Source organism: Vanacampus margaritifer, chromosome 6 (assembly GCF_051991255.1).
Source record: "Vanacampus margaritifer isolate UIUO_Vmar chromosome 6, RoL_Vmar_1.0, whole genome shotgun sequence".
Lineage (NCBI taxonomy): Eukaryota > Metazoa > Chordata > Actinopteri > Syngnathiformes > Syngnathidae > Vanacampus > Vanacampus margaritifer.
Window position 1 is genome coordinate 20,967,361 of NC_135437.1, and position 21,170 is coordinate 20,988,530.

A 21,170-nucleotide genomic window follows, 5' to 3' on the forward strand; every position below is an offset into this window, starting at 1 on the left:
GGGGTGATTTCAATGCTCAGATGATCATTTTGTCTCCCCCAACCAGTTGGTTACACTTATTTTCACTGCAGACTGGCTGTGGGCATCCATTGCAGTCCCATATATTAACAATATAATGACACCGGACAGAAGATGCATATTCGGGTCGTAGGCATAGTTAGCTCGATGTAGTGGTATTTTTTAATTTTCAATTACTCTGAATAACCACTGGTGCAAACAAAGGACAGTTTATAGATAGTGGCCGGGGGAGACTCATGCCAGGCGCCCAAAGTGGTGATTAGGCGTTTTAACTACGATCAAAAATATGGATAAGCAAAATGAAGAAAAAAAAAAGTTTAATGTTATGGCTGCTATGTCTATAGTTGTTGGTCTCTTACGCAACAAACGAAAGGGACGCTTCTCACGCCTTCTTGACTTAGACAAACTAGTTAAGCATTAGAACAGAATCTTTAAATCATCTCCAAAATGTATTGTTGTTCTAACAATTTCTAATTCAATTTATACCTGAAATATTTGAAATTAGTAAAAGAATTAACCTTTTTTTTATTTTTATTAAAATAATTCCCTACTGAAATGTTTAATGACTAAGATTGAATTTTGTTTCTTCCTTTAAATTAAATTCACTGTTTTTCTTACTTTTTGCTATTCTTTATCAATACTTTTTTGTTAATTCTCTATTATTAATCTTTACACTTTTGTGATGTTCAATCATTATCTATATTTGTATTGATGAACCTATACATGATGCTCCTTCTGGCGATCTCCTTATGTTCTTATAATCGTATGTTTGTTCTGTAAGCGACAATAAAGTTAATTTAAAATAACTAGCTTAGCATTAGCGAGGACAAAGCTACTAACATAGCTTTAGTGAGCTTACATTGGAGAGCTAGAAGGTACAGACGCTCCCCACCTTACGTACGAGTTACGTTCCGGACGATCGTTCGTAAGGTGAATTTGTTCGTAAGTTGCTTCAGTGCTATATTTTGTATTATAATTTATGTTTAAAGCCTGTATAAGTATATTGAAGGTTTATATAAGTATGTTTAAGGCTTGTACAAGTAACCTGCATTGGTTTGTACTGAAAAAAACTTTTAATAAAATGGAGAGAATACGTACAGTACTGTACTGTACTACGTATGTTAGAGAGAGAGATCGAGACACACACACAGTATGTACATGTACGTAATAAGATAAATAAAACGAAGTTTAACTTACTTTTGGAAGATGTACTCGATGCTTAAGGAGATGATGGAGGAGGAGGAAGAGGAGGATTTTATATCATGAGAGATTCTTCGTCGTCGCTGGAATCGGCTTCAAAAGTTATTTCCTGCTTCATGGGGACCGGCGTTTCTTCCTCCTCCTCCTCACCACGTTGCTCAGCCTCCGATGAGCTCTCACAGCGCCAATCGTCGGTATTAGCGGCGGAAAGAAGCACTACGCGCAATACAAAATCTAACTTACAGCATTTCTTTCCGAACATTTTTCGACATACTGTACGCGCAGAAATGTTCGTATGTACCGTTGTTCGTAACTCGAATGTTCGTAAGTAGGGGAGCGTCTGTACTAGCTTAGCATTAGCGAGTTTAGCATTAACAAGGATGAAGCTACAACAAGTTAGTACACATGACGCAGATGGATTAAAAATGAGACAAAACAACATCCTTGGTTCTACCGTCGGTGCGGGATCCTGGTGCTTAAAGTTAGTTAAGTCTAAGTTATTTCCCTGGGGTTGGTTCGCTACGTCAACGGCCAGTGTAGGGTTCGACAACATAATATGATTGATTGAGATAAATGAATATGGCTTGGTAAGCATATGAAGATAAAGTGCACTCCGTTTTACCATTTATTTAATATTTTGTTCAAATTGGATTTTTAATATGTTGGACTATGAAGTGTTTTTCGGACTAAATATAATAAATAAGCGTTTCAAGTTCATTCGGGACTCGGTCGGTCACGTGGACAAGAATCTTAAGCGCTGATGATGGCCCCAAGTCCAAACACTAGTATAAATAAAAAATAAATAAATCTCAGAATTTCCTTTACAGGGTCTTAATTAAAACATTCTACCTGTACAGCTTTTACATTTTTCTACCCAGCATTGGGAAGTAAGCCATTGTCCCTAAATGTAAACATAACCTGCAGTTCCACTGGACATTTTATTCAAATAATTCAATTGAAGATGAACACAACAAACGTTAATATTTTGTGACAAATATTGCCACACCTATAAAACAATGTAACCACATGACTATCACTCATTCGTCTCAAGGCCTTTCAAGGTAAAAGCCCAAAATACTGCACTATAAATCTATTTTTTTGCCCAGGTTTCCTTTATCTGCCTGTTTGATACAATTGTTTGGATTGTAACAGAGCACCATGTGTGTGTTGACCCAACCTGATCTTCCCACCACAGTGTCTGGGCCAGACCAGTCGATGTGCGCAGAGATGCGGGAACAAAGCAAAACAAACGCGTCCGAGGGAACATGTCTGTCGATCCCGGGTTCAGCTGAGCCACACAGGGCTCAAGGAGGACTCCTATCTAGATGGGGAAAGCGCCACATTCCCTTGAAATGAGCTTCTCTGGGATGAAAGCCTTGTGTGAGCTCCCCAGATGACCCACGACCTCGTCTGTATTTGTGCAGGGGGTGGGGGGGCATGATCCTGGGCTCTGTGCCTCCCTGCCAGGAACCCGAGGAGTCAGGTTGGGTGGCTGGGCAAGCCACCATTTTGCCCTCTGGTGTTTTGCTTTTGGCGTAAAGAGAGACCCTCTGATGAGCCGGCACTGTCACAGCAGTGACTTTCACCCCGGGAGATTCAGAGGTGGCCCATCAGGGGGGGGTTCTGAATGCTGAGCTATCCCATGACACCGTTTGTATTCCATTAGAATTTTTATTTATTTTTTTATATCCAAAGCACAGTTTGAGATTTGAATATCGGCAGCAAATCATGTGGATATTGGGCAGAGGTCCAGATTTGCACGTCCGGGTGAACTGGGGGCTCCAGATAATCATATCTCCGTGAGGAGGTGGGGACAGAAGCTGTCATCAGAAACCTGTTTGACGCTTTTATCTCAGGCCTGTTGACACGGTGACGTCCAACAGGCTCTTTGGGACCCAGATGAAAATTCACAATTGACCAAGGATGATTGCACATTCCTGATTTTGAAATAATCCCAATTTTGGATTTGAGCAAAATGCACTTTAGTGGTAACCTCTGCCCTGCCCCCTTAGGCTGCACAGGATGTCAGCATCAGCCCCAAACACGGCCGATTACAAACAAACACAGATGCCCCTGAATTCCACTTTCACTTGAAACAGTTGGCTGACCTCGCTTTCCCCTCTGTTCAGGTTACCCCTACCTACTCGCCCCCTCAGGCCAGCGTTAATCCAATAGAGTCTCTCTTTAAAGAAGGGTTAACAGGAAGACAGTGGGGGTGATTACTGACTAACCCCCAAGATACATCATCATCATCATCGTCATGAAAATGTGTTTAAGGCACACATTTCTTTTTCTCCCCCCCCCCCCACCCCCGAGAGAGCTCCGTATTGTTCATTCCGTAATTTTACTGATTTGACATGTCATCATCATTGCGCTCTTTTTTTAATTTATTTTTATTTATTTATTTGTTTTTATTTATTTTATTTATTTTATTATTTTATTATTTTATTATTTTATTATTTTAATATTTTATTGTATTTTTTATTTTGTATGTGGGTGAGTGTGTGCATGTGTGCGTGTGTGTGTGTGTGTGTGTGTGTGTGTGTGTGTGCATGTGTGCGTGCGTGTGAGCGTGTACTCATTAGTTCACCTAAAACCTATTAAAAATCCCATACCGTTCACCGAAAACCGAATATTTCAGAATCCAGCTAGAGTCGTGAGGTTGTCAGGAGACCCGAGGAAGGATCAAAGGAAAGAAAGCAAAGTGAAATCCAGCACTGACCAGACATGGCACACATTTCTGAACAGTTACGTTAACACCCACACTGGCTTGAACACGAAGACAAGTGGCCTGCCTGGTCCACCAATATTTTTGGGGGCTAATGTAGATAATCAAATGTCACTGTCAGTGTGAACAAAAATGTTAAATCTGATCTTAACACTCCTGTTATGTTATGGGTCAAACTGACCTATTTGGAAGTTAAAGTAAATGTTGATAGTATTTTTTTGGGGAGAGGCGTCCATATAATCAACATATCTAATTTGTACATATTTTTGTTAAAGCATGATCTATGAATTGATTGAAATTGTTGGGGGGGGGGGGTTGATGAAATTAGGATGAGAAATGTCGACTGACGTCTTTTAGTCTGCAGTGCTAAATATGCTAATGCTCACAGGTAAAAACATTTGTCATCCTAACGTCAGAACAAGTTTCTCGTTAGGATGAGAAAGTTTCTCGTCCTAATGAGACGCTTACTTTATTTATTAAATTAAAATGTTTTGCATATAAAAAAAAATCTTAATGATTAAAAAACAAACAGTTCTTAAAGTCTAAACACAAATGTATTGAAAAAAAGTTCAATATAACTGTACTATAAGTGTTTTAGAGAGGTTTCCCTCCTCCAACACACCTGAATCAAATGATCAGCTCATTAGCAAGCTCTGCAGGAGCCTGATATTGATCCTGATCATTGAAACTGAAATTTGAAGTAATTAGGCCTAGAAACATAACTGATTTAAGTGAACTTACATTTTTGAAGTTCAAATTGTGCATAGCGGAATTTTTCAACTCACTACAGAATCACCCCATACCAGGATGAAAAAATGGTCTGGTCCTGTTTGGTCCTCGACCCAAGTTGTGGTTCGGCTGACAACAACGCCTGCCATCGTATTTAATGTAAACCCTTACATGATCGCTGCCCTTTTTTGTACAATGAAGACTATTCCCCTGCTGTTTGTTAAACTTGGAACATGATGGAGCTGCATTTAGCCCAATCACATGGCTCGAGCGCATCTCGGGCTTCCAGGTAGTCACTGGACTACAGAGACAAGATTTCCTCGGAGAGACAAACAGTACCGTACTCATCCTGCTAATTGTTTGGAATGTCCTCATCGAGACAAGAAAGAAGTCTTTTCACATGAGTCCCTAATCCGAGCCATGCAGCCTGCACTTAAGTTTGGGTGGACACTTGTTGAACGACGGCCTTGTCCTTTTGCGTCCCACTCGTTGCTGCCGGATGGGGGCCACATGGGGGTTGCTGGTTCACAGCCTCAACAGTGTCTCCATGACACTTGTTTTCCATTGTTTTCATTGCTTCATTTGATCGCTTCTAGAAATTCGAAGCGTAGTTGTGGGAATTGTTTCTAACTTTTATTCAGTACGATTATGATAGCATTTTATTCGCCTCTCTTTTTGACAGTGCAAAAACTCCCACAGAACACATCCGATTTACAATGTACAAATTTCAACTTGCTTAAAAAATTCACGCCATCCTGGGTATATATCGTTTGATTCCACAATATTTACAGTATTTGCACAATTTAATGTTAAATATAAACATTTCCCCATTCATGTTAACTCATTCACTGCCATTGACGGCTAGAGACGTCAAAAATTCATTTGAACTATTTCTATTAGTTTAACATTTTTTTTCCACTTTTGTTAACAAGAGTATGAAATCTTTATTGTACATTTAGAACAGATGTAAAATTTGTGATTAATCGTGAGTTAACTAGTGAAGTCATGCGATCGCCTGACAAGATGATTATTAAAAATTAGGAGCAGGCGATTAATTTTTTTTATCGTAATTAATCGCATGACTTCACTAATTAACTCACAATTAAAAACAAATTTTATATCTGTTCTAAATGTGCAATAAAAAAAATCTAGGTTTTCATACTCTTGTTAACAAAAGTAGAAAAAAATGTTAAACTCATAGAAAAATAAAAATTATGTTTTTACGTTTATAACCGTCAATGGCAGTGAATGTGTTAATGGGACTGACTAAATTTTTAGTACTCACTACCAGCTCTGATACTGCTAAGTGCCGCGTTGGTAAAGTGCATTGTCCAGTAACCAGGAGGTCGTGGGTTCGAATCCCACCTCTGACTGTACTTGGCAAATATATCCATGGGCATTATGCTAAGTGATTTCATGTATACCAAATGACTATCATATCAGGAAATGCATTATAATTTAATTGAAATGATCAAACATTTATTCATAACATTTATCTTTCAACTACAATTAATAATGAGTAATTTTCACATCATTTATCTTTCAATTTATTTCATAAGCATTCCACGTGCATTCAGCTTCTATTCGCAGCTTTTAGCGTTGTACAATTTTTTTAAAATATGAATACGGTTCGAGCAATTGCATGCCACCACGGAGAACCTGGGTTCAAACCCCGCTTGGACCACATTTTAGTACATTCGATGGTTTGAAGCCTGCCTTAGACTAGTTGCAGTTCAATTTTTCTTTTTTTTTCCATTTCATACTACAATTAATAATGAGTAATTTTCACATAATTTATCTTTCAATTCATTTCATAAGCATTCCACGTGCATTTAGGTATTAGCATGATTTTGAACGAGCCAATTTAGCTAGTACCTGTTTTTTTTTTTTTTCATTTATCTTTCAACTACGATTAATAATGAGTAATTAAGCAATTGCCTTTCACCACGAAGTACCTGGATTCAAACCCTGCTTGGACCACATTTTAGTACATTCGATGGTTTGAAGCCTGCCTTAGACTAGTTGCAGTTCAATTTTTCTTTTTTTTCCATTTCATACTACAATTAATAATGAGTAATTTTCACATAATTTATCTTTCAATTCATTTCATAAGCATTCCACATGCATTTAGGTATTAGCATGATTTTGAACGAGCCAATTTAGCTAGTACCTGGGTTCAAACCCCACTTGGACCACATTTTAGTACATTGGAAGGTTTGAATCCTGCCTTAGACTAGTTGCAGTTCAATTTTTCTTTTTTTTCCATTTCATACTTCAATTAATAATGAGTAATTTTCACATAATTTATCTTTCAATTCATTTCATAAGCATTCCACGTGCATTTAGGTATTAGCATGATTTTGAACGAGCCAATTTAGCTAGTACCTGGGTTCAAACCCCACTTGGACCACATTTTAGTACATTGGAAGGTTTGAATCCTGCCTTAGACTAGTTGCAGTTCAACTTTTCTTTTTTTTTTCATTTATCTTTCAACTACGATTAATAATGAGTAATTAAGCAATTGCCTTTCACCACGAAGTACCTGGATTCAAACCCTGCTTGGACCACATTTTAGTACATTCGATGGTTTGAAGCCTGCCTTAGACTAGTTGCAGTTCAATTTTTCTTTTTTTTCCATTTCATACTACAATTAATAATGAGTAATTTTCACATAATTTATCTTTCAATTCATTTCATAAGCATTCCACGTGCATTTAGGTATTAGCATGATTTTGAACGAGCCAATTTAGCTAGTACCTGTTTTTTTTTTTTTTTTCATTTATCTTTCAACTACGATTAATAATGAGTAATTAAGCAATTGCCTTTCACCACGGAGTACCTGGATTCAAACCCTGCTTGGACCACATTTGAATACTTCAGTAATTCATCTTTCATTTTACTTCACGTGCATTAAGCTTGTCAGCATTCCCGCGCAATTTCTGCAGAAATTGTACTTTGTCTCGTTACATATAAATGATGGCAACAGATAGTTTGGACAGCTTATGGAGACTCCACCTAACAGTCGCAGTTTCTAGCTATGAGGCAAAAATCATTGTAGCTGACTTGCGTCTGACGTCACGGATCATCAATCATAATAAAAAAAAAAATACGATATCTGCTTGTTCAAAGGAGTCGTTAGGACCCGAGCGTTAATTGCATTCCCGTTTGGCTTGCTGATCTTCGCTCCTCGGAGATGTGAAGTCACTTGCACTCGTCGTCATTGCTTCAAGGAGTCTGAAGCAATTATAGTCGTATAACGTTTAACAACACGCAACTGGGGAGGCCTGCGGCTACCCCGCAAGCTTCTGCTCTCACTATTGTGCTGCAGCGTATTACTGTAAATCCATGGCTCTTTTTGGCGCACGCCTAAAAGGGTAACAGTCTAATATGACGCTTGGCAAGTGGGCCGCCCAACATTGAAGACACATGTTGGATTGTAATGGCCCAAGATATGGAGCGAGCCTCAGTTTTTTTTGAAGCATTGATTTTAAATAACATTTTATTTAAGTTTTTGACATGCTAATTCCACTTGAGTTCTTGTGTCCCTTTGGTTTGTAATAAGACACATTCTTCAGACTTCAACTGCGCCGGGGTTTGATTTACTCAGCAGACAATTTAACCAACTTGAAATAGCTCATGGAACTATTTTAATGCGTCGTCCTGAAGTTACGTCGTCTTTCAAATTCGTCAAATAATTTTCTGTCAAAAGGAAATTAGCTTGATTGCTAAATGACTCTTGTGAGCCAAACGGCTCATGTGATAGGTCGCTTGTAATGTGTCTGGCTTGACGTGACGTTTGTCACCAATGATTATGAAGTGTGTGTTGTGGCTTTTTCATCTTCCTGCTGTGGCTCTGTCACTTTGGAAAATAATAAGTACTTCATTTAAATGTATTTTACTGTAGTTTGTTGGTTTTCTAAATGGGATTTTAAATATGAATATCTCTTAACATTCTTTCAACATTAAAATCAAACGTTTGTAGATTTTTATTTTTTGAAAATATTTGTTACAACAGTGTGCATCACTTGACGGCAAGATTTACTGAGCGACCTTCAACCTTGGAAGGTACACCATAAATGCAAGAAAAGTTTCTGATGAAAACAGAATGCTAATGCTACATGCTACATAAACAAACACACTCACATAGTCTCGTGGATCATAGTTTGCAAATCATGTGTAAAGATGAAAGTTGTGATTTACAGACAATGTGTGCAGAAGTTCAGGAGCAAAAATGACATTAACCAGATCCAAATATTTTATTTAGCAATTGTTTTGCAAATATATATTTTACACATAGACATTTCTAGATCATTTTGGGTGGTGCTCAAGCGCCCTTGAAATGAATCCGAGCATCCCCCAAGTTTGACAAAATCTTTAGAAATATATTTTTTCTACTGTGCCCTTTTTTAACACGCTAGAAAATTGTTGAAACTAGAGATGTCCCGATCCATTTTTCAAGTGGCGTATAACATTTGTTGTGTTGAACGCAGCTCGATCCTTCCCACCACGCCAAATGCTAAATTTGCACACATTGCAAGCCACCGTTAAACTGTCGCCGCTTTCCACATTCAAATCTTTCCATAATGGAGATTATTATTATTGTTACAAGATGCTAGCTTCACGTTAGCTTCCCATAACTATCAGAAAGTTCCCTTGCTGGCTGTGTTGTGATGTCGCGTAGTATAAAACGTTTTTTTTGGGGGGCAATATCTGTGTGCCTCTGGATAATTTTGTTGCTTTACTTAATAATAATGATCTGTTTTCCCCAATTCCGGTCAACTAATAACAACGTGTTCGGGACGTCCATCGTTAAAACCATACAGTAAAACTCCCCTTGCCTCAGAAATGGTTTGATCCAACCAATCACTCCCAATGAAATGCGTTCTTAAACTGTTAGCATCCTCAAATTTCTAATCCGAGACTCGCCCCTGATTTTACACTTTTCAATTGGACAGCTGATCTACATGTGGTAAAAAAATTATTTAATTCCGTGAATAGGAGGACTTAAATATTTTTTTAATTACTATTTGCACTCATATGCAGTGTTATGTTATGCTCACTTAAGATGTCAAAAATGTTGTGTGGCTCCAAGAGTTTTGTTTTGTTTTCCAGCGGGAGACATTCAAAATGGTTCTTTGAGTATTTAGGGTTGTCGACCCCTTAGCTCAGAGAAAGTCATATGTGCCTTAGCTAATAATTTCCCCAACCCGCAGTTTCCAAGGGTTGGGTTCTGTCTGCATTCATGTGCGCTTGATGCCTCTCCAAATATTCTACTGACTCACATGGCAAACACAAGGCACGAATATCAAACCGCCATAACGCGCATCGTTCCATAAGCTGACGGACAATTAGGTTGGAGCGGTGGACTCGGCGTGCTGGCCCGAGGCCTATCAGAGCGCATGATTGCTGCCGAAAGGTAGCAGCAGTGACGGAGGGTCACGGACAAAGGATCCACTCAGCAAGTCCTCTTTTGCTTTACGCCTCAAACTCACGCGCATTGCCCCTCAATTGCTTATTGAATTACGCCTAATCACTCAATTAAAGTCACATGGAGGAGCATCATCCGTTGTCCTAACCCTGCTACTGGACTCCAGATAACGGCTGCAGTGTTGTCGCTCGTGGGAAGCATCAAAACAAGATGTCCGAAATGCGGCGAGCATCTTGCTTGCGGCATGGAGTCCGTTTTGATTCATGACGGCTGGAAATTTTCTCTTATTACACTTAAATTAAGGACCCTCCTGGAATTGGACATTACAGTCGTATGAAAGACTTTTTTTGTAGTAAAAAAAGAATATTTTAAAAGTCACACACTACAATTGTTTTAATATATTGTATATTTATGTAAAATCCAGTGCCTTTGTAATAGATGTAAAAATAATAATAATAATAATAATAATAAGTTTTCTAAATATCCTAATAGACTGTTGAGCTAATAATTAGATTATTGTATAATCCTCATTCGGTGTGAAGGGGGACAAGAGAGGATGGTCCCGATTCAGTTTTACAGGGGGCATGGCCCCTATTGGCCCCTCACTAGAACCGCCACTCTGTAAGCAGGTACTATGTCTGTCATCTTAATATGAGGGTCAACCTCCTTAATCATGTGTGTAGACAAATTACTTAAGAGCAGAACATTAACTTTTCTTGGCCCGGCTCCTTGTGTGTGTCTAAGGCTCTTTGCGGGGTCACTTCCAAGGTTTCCTTAATCTATACAAGTTCCATGTGGAGATCTGCGCTGGCTGGAGCCGGTCGGGTGTTGAGAGGCAACCGTGAGTGAGGAGGAAATAGGGTCTGGCATGTTGACTCAGAAGAAAATCCCCCTGGACTCGGAAAGAAAAAGGCTGCTATTAGATTTGAATCGCCCCACAATACTGGACACTCTCTGTGAGGGATGACAACGGGCCACGAGTAGCATTAACTCCTGCAGAAGCTTCACTCGACTCTTAGTGGATAAGTACAATCGTGAATAACTCTGTAAAATAGTTTATTCCCCTTTTCATTCCTCTTTTTCAAACCAGTTTTAGCTTCATGAGACTTGATTATGTAAAGAGAATTGTTTGTGAGATTTGTGATTAATCGTGAGTTAACTAAGGAAGTCATGCGATTAATTACAATTAAAAAAAAAATAATCGCATCATTTTTAATAATCTTTTCTTTTTTTTCTAATCGCATCAGGCGATTAAATGTTTTAATTGTAATTAATTGCATGACTTCAATAGTTAAATCACAATTAATCACAATTTTTTTTTTATCTGTTCTAATTGTACAATAAACATGAAAAAATGTTAAACTAATAGAAATGGCTAAAATGATTTTTTTGACATCTATAGCCGTCAATGGCAGTGAATGAGTTAAAAGGGAAGTCAACCTTAAACATTTCTTGACAATAATATGCTATATGTGACTTCACTAGTCTAAACATGACATTCGAATTAACTCATTCACTGCCATTGACTGCTATAGACGTCAAAAATTCATTTGAACTATTTTTATTGGTTTAACTTTTTTTTCCACTTTTGTTAACAAGAGTATGAAAACAAAAATATTGTACATTTAGAACAGATATAACATTTGTGATTAATCGTGAGTTAACTATTGAAGTCATGCATTACAGTAAAAAAATTAATCGGCTGACACCCCGAATTTTTAAGAATCTTTTCTTTTTCTTTTCTTTTTTTTTATCGCAACAGTAATTAATTGCATGATTTCAATAGTTAACTCACAATTAATCACACATTTTAAATCTGTTCTAAATGTACAATATTTTTTTCTAGGTAAAATTGCCTTTTGATGGCCCAAGATGCTGGCAAAGCAGTCTTCTATTTCTGTCCAAATAAAAGTCCTCAACTTACTTCGTCATAGTTCTTTGACACCAAGACGCTAGAAGATGGCACCAAAGCAATGATTTTCGGATGGTTTCTATAAATGTGATATAATGATGGCAATTAAAAATGTAATTAAGGTTGCTAAGTCCCACAACACATGGCCTGCCATTTTGTTACATTAGCAACCCTGGCAAAGAACCCCCACTTTTTATTATTTTTGGTCCAAATGAATCCCAATGTTCCCCACCACCACCAGAATAGCCTTCACAATCAACCAGTGCACGTACAGTAGAATTGCCTACAATTTGTCAATGTGATTGAAACAAGGAAGCTCATACTCGGACAGAGGGCCTCCCCCGGCTGCCTACTGAGCAAAAATTAATGAATTACTTCAAGGAAAACTGCATGATGGTTAGCGGCTAAGATTCTATTCAAAACAGGACTTTTCCACACTGAGCGATCAGAGAATGGGAAGAGGAACAAGTGTGGAGCGAAACGGACAATCAAAGACAGGAACTGAGCTTTCATGTAAAGACACTGTGATTGTGTTACAGATTGGTTCCAGGTGAGGAAATTCGGGAGGATGGAAGAGACAAATTCATAACAAGGGAAGACATCGCTGGGTTTTGGCATTTGAGGGGGAATCAGCAGGTGAAAAGATTCATGATGGCTCCAATTTTCTACAGGTTTGTAGTTAACGTCATGGGTTCCTTCTAGCTGTTGGTGAGAGTCTTTCATTTAACTCATTCACTGCCATTGACGTCAAAAATTCAATATTAATACTATTTCTATTAGTTTCACATTTTTCACAAGTGTATTAAAACCTAGATTTTTTTTATTGTACATTTAGAACAGATATAAAATTTGCGATTAATCGTGAGTTAACTATTGAAGTCATGCGATTAATTACAATAAAAACGTTTAATCGTCTGACGCCCCTAATTTTTAATAATCTTTTCTTTTTTTAATTAGGGGCATCGGGTGATAACATTTTTTAATTGTAATTAATCCAATTACTTCACTAGTTAACTCAAAATTAATCGCAAATTTTATATATGTTCTAAACGTACAATGCATTTTTTTCCTAGGTTTTCATACTCCTGTTAACAAAAGTGGGAAAAAAAAATGAGAAACTAAGAAATAGTCCAAATTTATTTTTTGACGTCTATAGCCGTCAATGGCAGTGGATGAGTTAACAGACCAGTTGTTGCTTGGCAGAAACTGAAAGAAGACAGAAAAGTTCCCTGTCCATGCCTGGTCAAGTTGCCTCAACAAATATGTGTGTTGAAGTTCTCCATGGTCCGAGTGTGGTCCAGCTTCATGCCAGTTTGCATATGGCGCTTCCCTGGATTGATTACAAGCAGACTTCACATGGGAAGTCTAATTAGAGTCGGAAATTGCTGGCACAAGGTTTGCCACATGGTCACTTACCTGCACATCTTACCCACAAAGCCCCTCCCCCTCCCAACCACCACCACCTTTTTCCACCACGTGGCAGTTTCCATTATTTATGGTCCACTTCCTGGTGTTTGATGAGAAGAAGGAGGTGAAAGTCCCCCCCCCCCCCCCAAAAAAAAAAAAGCTTGTTGAAACCGAGTGAGTCTTAACTTACGAGGTCCCTGTGATGTGGTGTGCAAGACATGAGGCATGTATGACATCACCTTCTCCCATAGGAACAGTATGTCCGGAAAAAGTACTACATCCACAATAGTGCTGCGCTTTATAGAAGAAAAAATGTTGGCTGAATGTAAAGTAACCTCAGAAGTTAATCACTAAATTATTTTTGCCATAAAATATTTACGAATAAATGACTTTTTTTCTTGATTTTTTTATTATTTTTTTTAATGAAGACAAAACCCCACTTGTGACCCCAATCACTCATGGTTACACTTGCAATTTTAATTCAGAGTTTATTTACGTAGCAATTCATCTTCATCAAATGGAATCCAATTCACATGAAGTAACAATGATTCAACCCGGTTGAAGTACTGGCGCAACCGCATTTATTTAAAAAATAAATAAATAGTCACAAATCTAACATGCATTGGAAGTACACACATACAGCACATATTCAGTGAAGGAAGGAATTCCAATAGGGGAGATAAATTTTAATGTGGTAATAAAGAAAATGGTTTCAACACTGTCAGAGGAGTTTTCGTTTCACAGTTTGTTCTTGTGGTTACAGTTTGCAGTGGTGGAGAACTGCACTTAACCGCAATAAGAAACTATTTTTATAACAGTCTAACACACGTATGACGCTGTCAATCAAAACTGAATGTGGTTATTTTTGTAATACTTTCTAGTAAAACTTAAATTGTTTGGATGACTTTACGTGTACACATAACTGCATTTGTTTTAAATAGATCTTATTTGAGTTTTTAAATGTCAATAAATATATTGCTGGTAAAAATAAAAGAAAGAAAGTTTGTATTTTTTTCACATATTATAAATGATTATTATTTAATAGCTGTATTTTTTATTTTTATTTATTTTATTTTTTTATCGTGTTTTTTTTATATTCCGGGCTATATTTAATGTTCTAAAAGCATTCTGTTAAACATTTAACATATTCAAATAAATGTACAGGACAATGTAGAGAAGGAAACACACAAAAATAATGGCAGGTTTGAAAAATAAAGGACGGGAAGGTATAGAGGACAATACATTAAGTAGTAGAGAGAAAGATTGTGTGGTGTAGCAAGAGAGGAAAACACTGCCTTGCAGAAAAGCTGACGTGCAGGCAGCTTCGTGCTGGACTTCTCCGGGGGGCCCCGGGGGTCTTCAAGCTCATAAATCCTCAGCACATATTTAATCCAGTCAGAGGACAAGCCCACTGAGAGTTAAAGGATGTCCACTTATTACTCACCTATCCACTTCTGGATGTGCTGCTGAAGCCCCGACCCCCCCGACGCCCAACCTGAACTCCCACAGCTGCCCCCCTCCCATCCAGACAGCAGGCGCTAGGTGCTATCGGAAAATCAGAGCAGGAATGTGACTCTTGACAGACACATCTCTCAGGACCACGGTCGGAATATGTTCCCAATTAGCTCCATCTGATAAAGTGTGAGTGCAAGTGAAACCCAAGGCGGGCGTGATCAATAGCTGTGGACTCGTTTTGTCATACGGGTTTGACATTGGCAGGCCGCTGTGTGATGAATCGCCGTGGCGCTGTAGATAATTGTCTGACCACATCTTCCTTTGTAGGTGTCGCGGAACTCTCCTGTCATGTCCGCAGCGGGGCCGGCGGGGCTCATCGCCTTCACTTCCCTTTGAATCAATCCTTTCTCAAGCTGACAGTCGCGAAAGGCCCTTATCTGCTTTAAATTGCTCATATTTCACACATGCTAGCGCAGAATCACAACCAGGGTTCTATTGCGCATTAGTGTGCCGTGAGAGTAGAGAATTTCACCTAATTGGTCAGAAAATGATTCATGTACAGAAATCCCTTGTTTTTCGCGGGGTGAGACGAAAATCCTTTGAATGCCGACCACATATTTATTTGATTATTGAGAAAATCTCAATTTAATGGACTAACATGGAAAGCGTTAAACGGAAGTATTGTTTTTCATGGTGTAAAAACACCAAATAGCCTACAGTACAAAAATGTTTTGTGCTTTAATGTGGCCTAAAAATAGCCGATGCAATACCAAATTAAAGCCACATCCAAAATGTTCTTTACAATATGTTCTATGTGACCACACTAGTCTAAACACAGCAATCTGATTGTGTTTAAGGAATATGACTGAAGCAGCCAAAATCCACCCACTTTTTTGCCACTGTCAATGACGTCACGGTGCCTTTAAGGGCTGAGGTTGCTAACGTCACATGACTAAACCCAGAAAACAGGTGAGCCGTGATTGGTCATTACACCGGCCTTTAGGCACTGTGAAGTCATTTTCAGTTGACAGGAAGCCATTAACCATCTGTGTTGTTTACATTTGCCTCGAACGCTTTGAGACACTTCGAGTGGGATAAATCCGACTTCAAACCTCCCTTAAATGCAGCATAAGCTAGATAAGGGTTTGATGGGGGGGAAAAATGAATATTGTACCAAAAACAGCATGTTCGAGAGACTAGATGAAGATAACTTGATCCAGTAAACAACAGCCATTAATATGAATTAGTAGATACAACTTCGCTCCTTTTGAGCTGCGTTCCTACGACAATGCTAAGCTAATGTCCATGCTTCCCATTGCCTTGAATGGAACGTTTGCCCCTGCCATCAATTTTTTTTTATTATTATTATTATAAATCCAATTTGACAGGGTTATTAAGGACACTCTACTGTAAAAAATAAATAAAAAATTAACATATGTATAACATTTTTTGGTGACATTTTTATTTATTTATTTGTTTGTAATGTTATGTGAGTTAGCTCAAAGGTGGCAAAACACTGCTGTAGCGCACGTTCTGCTCAGACCAGTAGCGCCATCTGCTGTCCTTGCGTTAATACTGCAGTTTACCTCCTAGTCGTGTGCTACTTGTTTTCCACCCATCTGTCACCACTCACCTGCCAGTGACAGTATATGCGCAAACTAAGTTGCCAGTCTGAGTCTGCAGGTGCATCTTTGCCTTAGCAAAAAGCCAGCGGAACTCAATAAAGGCCTCTTGTTGCATTCCTAGCAGCTGCGCAAGGCCGATGTGTGTTTGCATGGAGAGAAGTCTGTCCCTTGTGCGGGTAAACATCCATATCCAGCTCAAGCTGTGTTTTTATGTGCGTGTATTTTCCCCTTAATTTCGAAGAATGGTTCCTTCTGTGCTGCAATTTGATGACGATGCTCAGACTGTGACACTTAGTGGCCACTTCCCTCTGAGAACATCCTGTTGATCAATTGTTCGTTGTCGTCTTGTTCTCATGGTGTGAAAATCTTAACGGTGTTTTGAAAAGGACTGTTTTAATACCAATTTAGATTGAACCGGGAAATGTATTTGATCCAGCTAAGGATCCGAGAGAACAACAAATACTAAAACACTGAAGAGTTATGGTTACGGGCTTTCAAAAGTCGGAATTTAGTTTCCCATCAACCTGTGCAATACATTTGCAAACTAAATTATTACGTCCATATTCATACATTATCTGCCTGGTAAGGTAATAAAGCCCGACCCATTCATTGAATTGTAAAAGATTGACGGGCATTTATAGATCTTCTACTGACCTCTTGTGGCTAAACGTGGTAAATACAATGGTATTGCCTATTGGAAGGAGTGTGAGGATGATTAGACACGCCTGAGTTTCTAGATAAAACGCTCCCGTAGTGTGGATGCATGCAACAAACAGCACTGGAAACGTTTTTGCTCAAAATTTTAATGTATTGATTGAATAAATCTATTTAAAAAATATTCTAAACATTTTGAATGCATGTTTGGAGAGTTATAATTCTCCTCAGATCCTCTGTGATGATACTAACATTTAATGTTTTTTTATCATGATGCAGTAAAAACAAAACAAAAAAAAGTCTACAATCCAAAATGTGTGTAATTTTGTGCAAGACAAATCAAACTGCTGGTTGCTGTAATTTTGCCACATTTTGCAAAAGTGCCGTAAGACTAACAAATACCTGTTATTGCATGTTAATTACGATTGTTTGGCATTTGTGAGGCCTGAGATAAAAAGCTGCCAGTCATAGTGCAGTGATCAGTAGCTTCCCCCACATTTGTGTAAAACACTTTCCACATGAAAAGGTGAGGCAGTTCCAAGTCTGTGGGAAGCTGGGAAAGGTCTGTGTATTATTCGATGTTCATCTGCAAAATCAGCGATTAAAAAGTCCAGGAGAGCCGAAATGGCCATGTTGTTCATACCATACTGTTATTGGTGAGTTTGGTCCACTCAAAGATGTCCTGCTCGCAGACAATGTCCGAGTTGATAAGCAGGTAGCGGTCGCCAACGCAGAAGTGCTTCTGGCAGGCGGCACACTTAAAGCATTCCAGGTGATACACTTTGTCCCGCACGCGCATGGTCATCTCGAACGCTCGGATCCTCTTCTCGCAGGACGCACATAGGCCGTCTTGACCGAAAAGCCTTGCAGAAGGAAGGCGTGAAATATTAGAAAGGCTACTTCAAAGTGAGACAAGCTACGCATTACAGCATAAAGGTTCTGTAGTATGTAGTTTGTCTGGTACACATGGAGGTGGGAAAAGTTTTGGGGTTATTCATTTAATCCAAAACGTTGGGTCAAATGAATGATCCACAAAACAATGAAAAAAAATCGGTTGGTACCAAAACAACTTCAAACATTGAGCTTTTTTTTGGAGGGGGGGGGGGGGGGTAATTCATTTGACCAAATGACCCAACATTTTGGGTGAAACAAACCAAAAAGTTGGGTTGTTGTGTGGTTTATAAATTTGACACAAATTGGGTTTTGTGTATGTTATTCATTTGACTCGACTTTTTGGGTTAAATGAATAAATGGAAAAAGTTGCAACAACATTGTTGTTGTCTGTGGGTTAGTCAGTTGACCCAAATTTGGGTTATGTATGTACACCCAAAATGTGGTTGTGTTATACAAAGCAACAAAAAATGTGGTTGTTTTGTGGGTTCAATTGACCCAACTTTTTGGGTTAAATAAATAACCCGAAAAGATGGGTCAGTCCCTTATGCACCCTATTTGGCGTATTTTTGACCCTAAACTCTAAAAACAGTTGGGTCAAAAATAATTCAATTATGGTTCAAAAATTGACTGATCCAGATTATGTGTCAATTTGACCCAACTTTCTGGGTTGTTTTATACAAAATGACCCAAGTAAAGGATCTGACCACAATTTATGAGTTGTTTTACGCTGAAAGACCCATTTCTTGACTCAAAGTCGGGTCAAATCGACCCAAGTAGAGGATCGGTCCATTTTTTGACCCATAATTGGGTCATTTTTGACCCAACTGTTTTTAGAGTGTACCGTTTTCTAGGTAGGCTCAGTAAGCTGAAGTACCATAAAAATATGGCTGTAATTCTTTTAAATATTTAGTTGGGCAGTAAGCTTTAATTGGGAGTGACATTAAACAGCCCAAAGCATCTATTTTCAATTGTGGCATGTAATAAGTGATGCGTATCTTGTGAAGTGCTGCTTTCACAAGTGAAAATGTAAAAACACATTGAGATTGTCTTTATTGATGTCTGGGTTTTTTTCAGTTGCTGCACTCTGTTTCAGGAAGTAGGAAGTCATTTGTTGTGCATAACCACTTAAGCTCCACCCCATCGTCATGATGAATGCTCGCCATTGGCCCAGCAGTATACAAGGCGGGGCAACACAAAAATGCTGCATAGTGCATTTTCAATTCTTTATTCTTGAATACTTTGACAAACGCCTCATGTTATTTAGGCAAATCGAAATTGTGATTTCTTTATTTTTTTAATATAAAAATTCTCCTTTAAAACAGACAGACTAACCTTAGGTAGTCTCTACGACACAGTTTCCTTCCCAACTTGTAGTAGAGGCGACGTCCGACCTCCCCGAGTCGGCAGCCACACAGGTCGCAGCTGAGGCAGTCCTCGTGCCAGTACTGCTCGATGGCCTTGAGGAAAAAGCGGTCGCCGATGCTCTGTTGGCAGCCGCCGCACGTAAGCAGAGAAGGAGGCATCTGCAGGACCTCGTCCACTGGCTCCCTGCGCGTGATGCAAACACAGCACGCAAGTCATGTAATGCTGCTGATTGTTTTTGTAGCTGCCCCATTAGACATTCCCGGGATACTTAAATTTTTATTTGATTTGTATTCATTGTTCACAGTAAGAGAAAATTCATTTCTGTATTTAATAACTTTCTTCTAACTTAGCTGCAGATGAAAAAGACGGTTTAATGCTTATTAGTTAAAGAATGATAATATTTGTTAGAATGTATAACTTAACGTACTGGTGCTGATTATATAATCAGCTGGTCAATTATACTAAATTGTAAAATTACTTATGCATTATATCTCATTACTTTTTGTACTTTTTATAGTTCATATATATTGATAATGTATATATTTCAGTAACTTGTTAAACTCAGTTGTCGATGGTTAATGGTGTTAGCTACTTGATTGTTTACTAATCACAATGTGAATAATTGTAAAATTAACAACCATAGTAGACAACATAGACATTTTGAATACATTTAGATTTGGCTCTATTAGTTCATTGATTAAAACAAAAAAGAGAGAGAATAATATTCATAATAGTAAGTTAGTACAATAAAGGCTTTGAAGGGCTCAAATGTGGGTAACTTTTTTTTCTCTTGACGGGGTGCCCTTGAGTATGAGTTGAAGGCCCCTTTAAGTGTGAGTAAAATAATAATAATAATAGACTAATTTAATCAATGTAATTTTGGTTCCCACCACAAGGGGTAGCTATTTCTCACTTGTTTGCACAAGGGTTCTGTACAATAAATAACCGTATGGGAAAAACGCTTCTTGGCCATAATAATAATAAATAAAAAGCTGAGTAATTCAGTGTGTCCTCTTGTGCCGCATAACGACGCATTACTAGCGCGCAGACAAGTTCACTGCGTGCCGTTCGTAACCGCAAACTACCGGGGCTTCGGAACACTTTTCAGGATATTGATTGCGAAAGTAAAGTTAGATGCATTTTTAATCTTTCTACTTTTGCGAATTGAACTTCTGCGCCACATTATACTTGATCAGCTCTACAAAGCCAATGTGTTATAGTAATGTATATATATTGCGATTATTTAAATGCTCATCAAATGTGACACACTCACTCGTTGGCTTCCAGCGTCTTCCTCTCGATTGTCGACGACATTCCTCCACAAATGACTGGATCCGGGTGGGGGGGTGCAGCACCTGCTAACCCCAGCCTCCGAAAAACCTCGACGGTAGCCTTTCTCGACGTGCGCTTATGTGTTTCAGGTGCTTTTCAACGGCAGAGAAGCGATGCTGTAGATTGCTGTCATTTCCTGAGGAGGCATCAAAGCACGTTTCTGTTTCTGCTTCCGTCGCAAGGTCAGACAGAAGGATGTCCGTAAACACGCCGTGCCTCTTCGTCCTCGTCCGCAAGCATCGTGTTTAAATACGAAGAGGGAAGCAGTACGCAATAAGCGCCCCCCCGTCTCCCTCCCTCACTCAAAAACCCCCGCAGGTCTGCCTCTTCCTGCTCACGACTGTGTGACAATGGCAGGAAATGAGCGAGCCCTGAGCGGCGGTTTGAGCCTTGTCCTGTCCTGTCCTGTCCTGTCAGGCGAGG

General features: G+C 38.8%; 1 protein-coding gene and 1 long non-coding RNA gene across 5 annotated transcripts in view; one reads left to right on the forward strand and one right to left on the reverse strand.

Moving 5' to 3' along the window:
* The window catches only part of LOC144053660 (uncharacterized), a 64,798-nt gene extending 48,549 nt beyond the window's left edge, over nucleotides 1-16,249 (forward strand). Inside the window, exons 4-5 of one of the 4 annotated variants that reach the window (XR_013294487.1) lie at nucleotides 12,555-12,686; nucleotides 15,205-16,249. This is a non-coding gene — a long non-coding RNA (uncharacterized LOC144053660). Of the gene's footprint in view, nucleotides 1-10,847; nucleotides 11,297-12,554; nucleotides 12,687-13,088; nucleotides 13,825-15,204 lie in introns of those variants that run through there. The other 3 variants (XR_013294486.1, XR_013294485.1, XR_013294489.1) reach the window with 3 other exon arrangements.
* A 1,040-nt stretch (nucleotides 16,250-17,289) lies between these two features.
* On the reverse strand, nucleotides 17,290-21,122 carry lmo2 (LIM domain only 2 (rhombotin-like 1)). The gene is made up of 3 exons (XM_077569585.1): nucleotides 20,689-21,122; nucleotides 19,383-19,598; nucleotides 17,290-18,019 (listed from the first exon to the last, which is right to left on the reverse strand). Exons 1-3 carry the CDS (start codon nucleotides 20,727-20,729, stop codon nucleotides 17,794-17,796), a joined length of 483 nt encoding a protein of 160 aa, XP_077425711.1. The 5' UTR covers nucleotides 20,730-21,122; the 3' UTR covers nucleotides 17,290-17,793.
* Nucleotides 21,123-21,170: the final 48 nt, after the last annotated feature.